The 2,098-nt window shown below is 40.1% G+C and overlaps 1 protein-coding gene across 1 annotated transcript in view; it reads left to right on the plus strand.

Annotated features, from left to right (window-relative positions):
* Positions 1–2,012, plus strand: part of LOC101845209 — a 19,380-nt gene extending 17,368 nt beyond the window's left edge. Inside the window, exon 5 of the mRNA XM_005112395.3 lies at positions 1,811–2,012. Within this exon, the coding sequence (XP_005112452.1) occupies positions 1,811–1,959 (149 nt within the window). The 3' untranslated portion in view covers positions 1,960–2,012. The remainder of the gene's footprint in view (positions 1–1,810) is intronic.
* The last annotated feature ends 86 nt before the right edge of the window (positions 2,013–2,098 follow it).

The raw sequence follows: 2,098 nt of genomic DNA on the forward strand, positions 1-2,098 counted from the left end.
AGGCTAGCCCAGGATAGAGAAAAGTGGAGGGTGTTTGTCCGTGGCCTATACCCTGATGCAGGGTGAGAAAGGCAATGATGATGACTTTCTTGCAATACCTCTGTCTCCGGCACTTATATGACCTTATTGTGTTGCAAATGCCGTAAAACGTTTACTAAAACAAAACGAACCTTAATTGTTGGTTTCTGACCTCATTATCTTAGCAACTCAAAACAGTGCGAAATATCAGTATCAGACAGAACTTCACAATTTAAGTTAGTGAAAATCTGACAATAGTACTACATAGCAATATATTATACTCATTAACATTTTTAACTTCACACATTTTAGTCTATCATTTTGTTTGACGATGCCATTCATGTGATGATATTTTGTAAAATACTTTGAAAATGTGTGGTAACCTTGAAAACAAAAACTACACTTGCAAAGTTGGACTCCTTCCAAGTTTTACGCCACATTAAAAAGTGCCTTCGCTTTTTCGATTCACCATGCTTCGGATGAATGAATCAGAAAGAAATCACACCATTGACATGCTTCAGGTGGGCACTCCGCTATCATTAGTCGAGAGAACGTTCCACGTCAACAGACACACTGTGTATGCCACTCGGGATCACATGGCAACCATAGGCTCTCAAAAGGACAGACAAAAGCAAGTAGAACGCAGAAAGACAAAACGGAGGGTGGACTCATTCATCCTAACGCAACGCTTGAGAAATCAACTGGCTAACAAAGGCCCAGGATGAGTAGAAAAGACTTAGAAATGGCAGTCCCATCTTTGTCATGAATGTTCTTCTTCGTTTGAAACATAGGAGTCTTCGTGCTAGAGGCCTAGTTTGTCGCCTAAAACTGTAACCCCATCACATCCAGCACAGACTTCACTGGACACAGCGTCGCGTGTGATGATCCATTTTAGATCACGACATTCGTGCAACACCACGCCAGTTCAGTTAGATTAAGCTTTAATTAAAAAGTGGAATATTATCCCTCAATAGACAATACCTCGATTCATCCCGTCCATGCGTCGACGATGTGAATATGTGACAACGCCAGATGTCATCACAAGTAACTGAAAGCTGTCACTTTTCATTTTGACCCCTGACAACTATAAGTTTAAAATTGAAGATTACCAATATTCTTAACTTTTCATCCCACGTGTTTTCCTTGCTTTAAAATGAATGCACTGTGTTATCTGACATTTTCAGAGAGTTCGTTAAGTATTAATCAAGATATTGCCTTTAATATGAGGTGTGAAGTTAAACATGTTAAAGAGTATATGTATCAAGAATGAAAAAGGATACTTCCTTCCTTCCAAGCATTGTATGTCTTGTATAACTTTCATTAAACAACATATATGTATTTCCAAAAACACAAACTACAACCAGAAAACTTTGTCCCAGTTTCATTATCTGAAATTATCCTCGGCGGACCAACAGCGAACTTTATTGTTTTCTTAAAGACAGCATGGCGTAACTGAAAGTATCGTTTTACTGAAGCAACAGTGCGCCGGTAGAGTGGCCAAAAATAAGCAACAACAAAAAAGAAAAGAAAAAACCCCCCACAAAAAACCCAACTCCACATAAACGAGCCAAATAAACAAACAAAAATATGACCAACCAGTGCAGCTATTGAAATTACAGAAAGTAGCCTTAGAGGTGGTATACAACATGATATCGATCAGTATTACTTTCTGTTGTCTAGTTCAGGGACAGTTAGTTTAAGAGGTACTCCGGTACTTGGATATTTTCTTACCAGTATACTATAGTCTTGTTATCTTGTCAAAGTTTTTAAAAATTATAACTTCCTGCTCCAGGGATCCCGTTTCCAGACGTCCGTGCACCCTACTTATGGCACAGATACAGCTGGGAGTGTTTCTGGACCTTCGTGCACGTTCACATTCCAGGCCTCACACCTGGGACCAGGAACTCACACACTGTCAGTCAACATGTACCCACAGTTTGATGGGAGTGGAGAGAATTACGGAGTGATCAGGACGGTATCTCCTGACGTCACCTTTTGTACGTGGAAACGTGACATGTGTGTGTGTGTGTGTGTGTGTGTGTGTGTGTGTGTGTGTGTGTGTGTGTGTGTGTGTGTGTGT

Source organism: Aplysia californica, unplaced genomic scaffold (assembly GCF_000002075.1).
Source record: "Aplysia californica isolate F4 #8 unplaced genomic scaffold, AplCal3.0 scaffold01260, whole genome shotgun sequence".
NCBI classification, from domain to species: Eukaryota; Metazoa; Mollusca; class Gastropoda; order Aplysiida; family Aplysiidae; genus Aplysia; species Aplysia californica.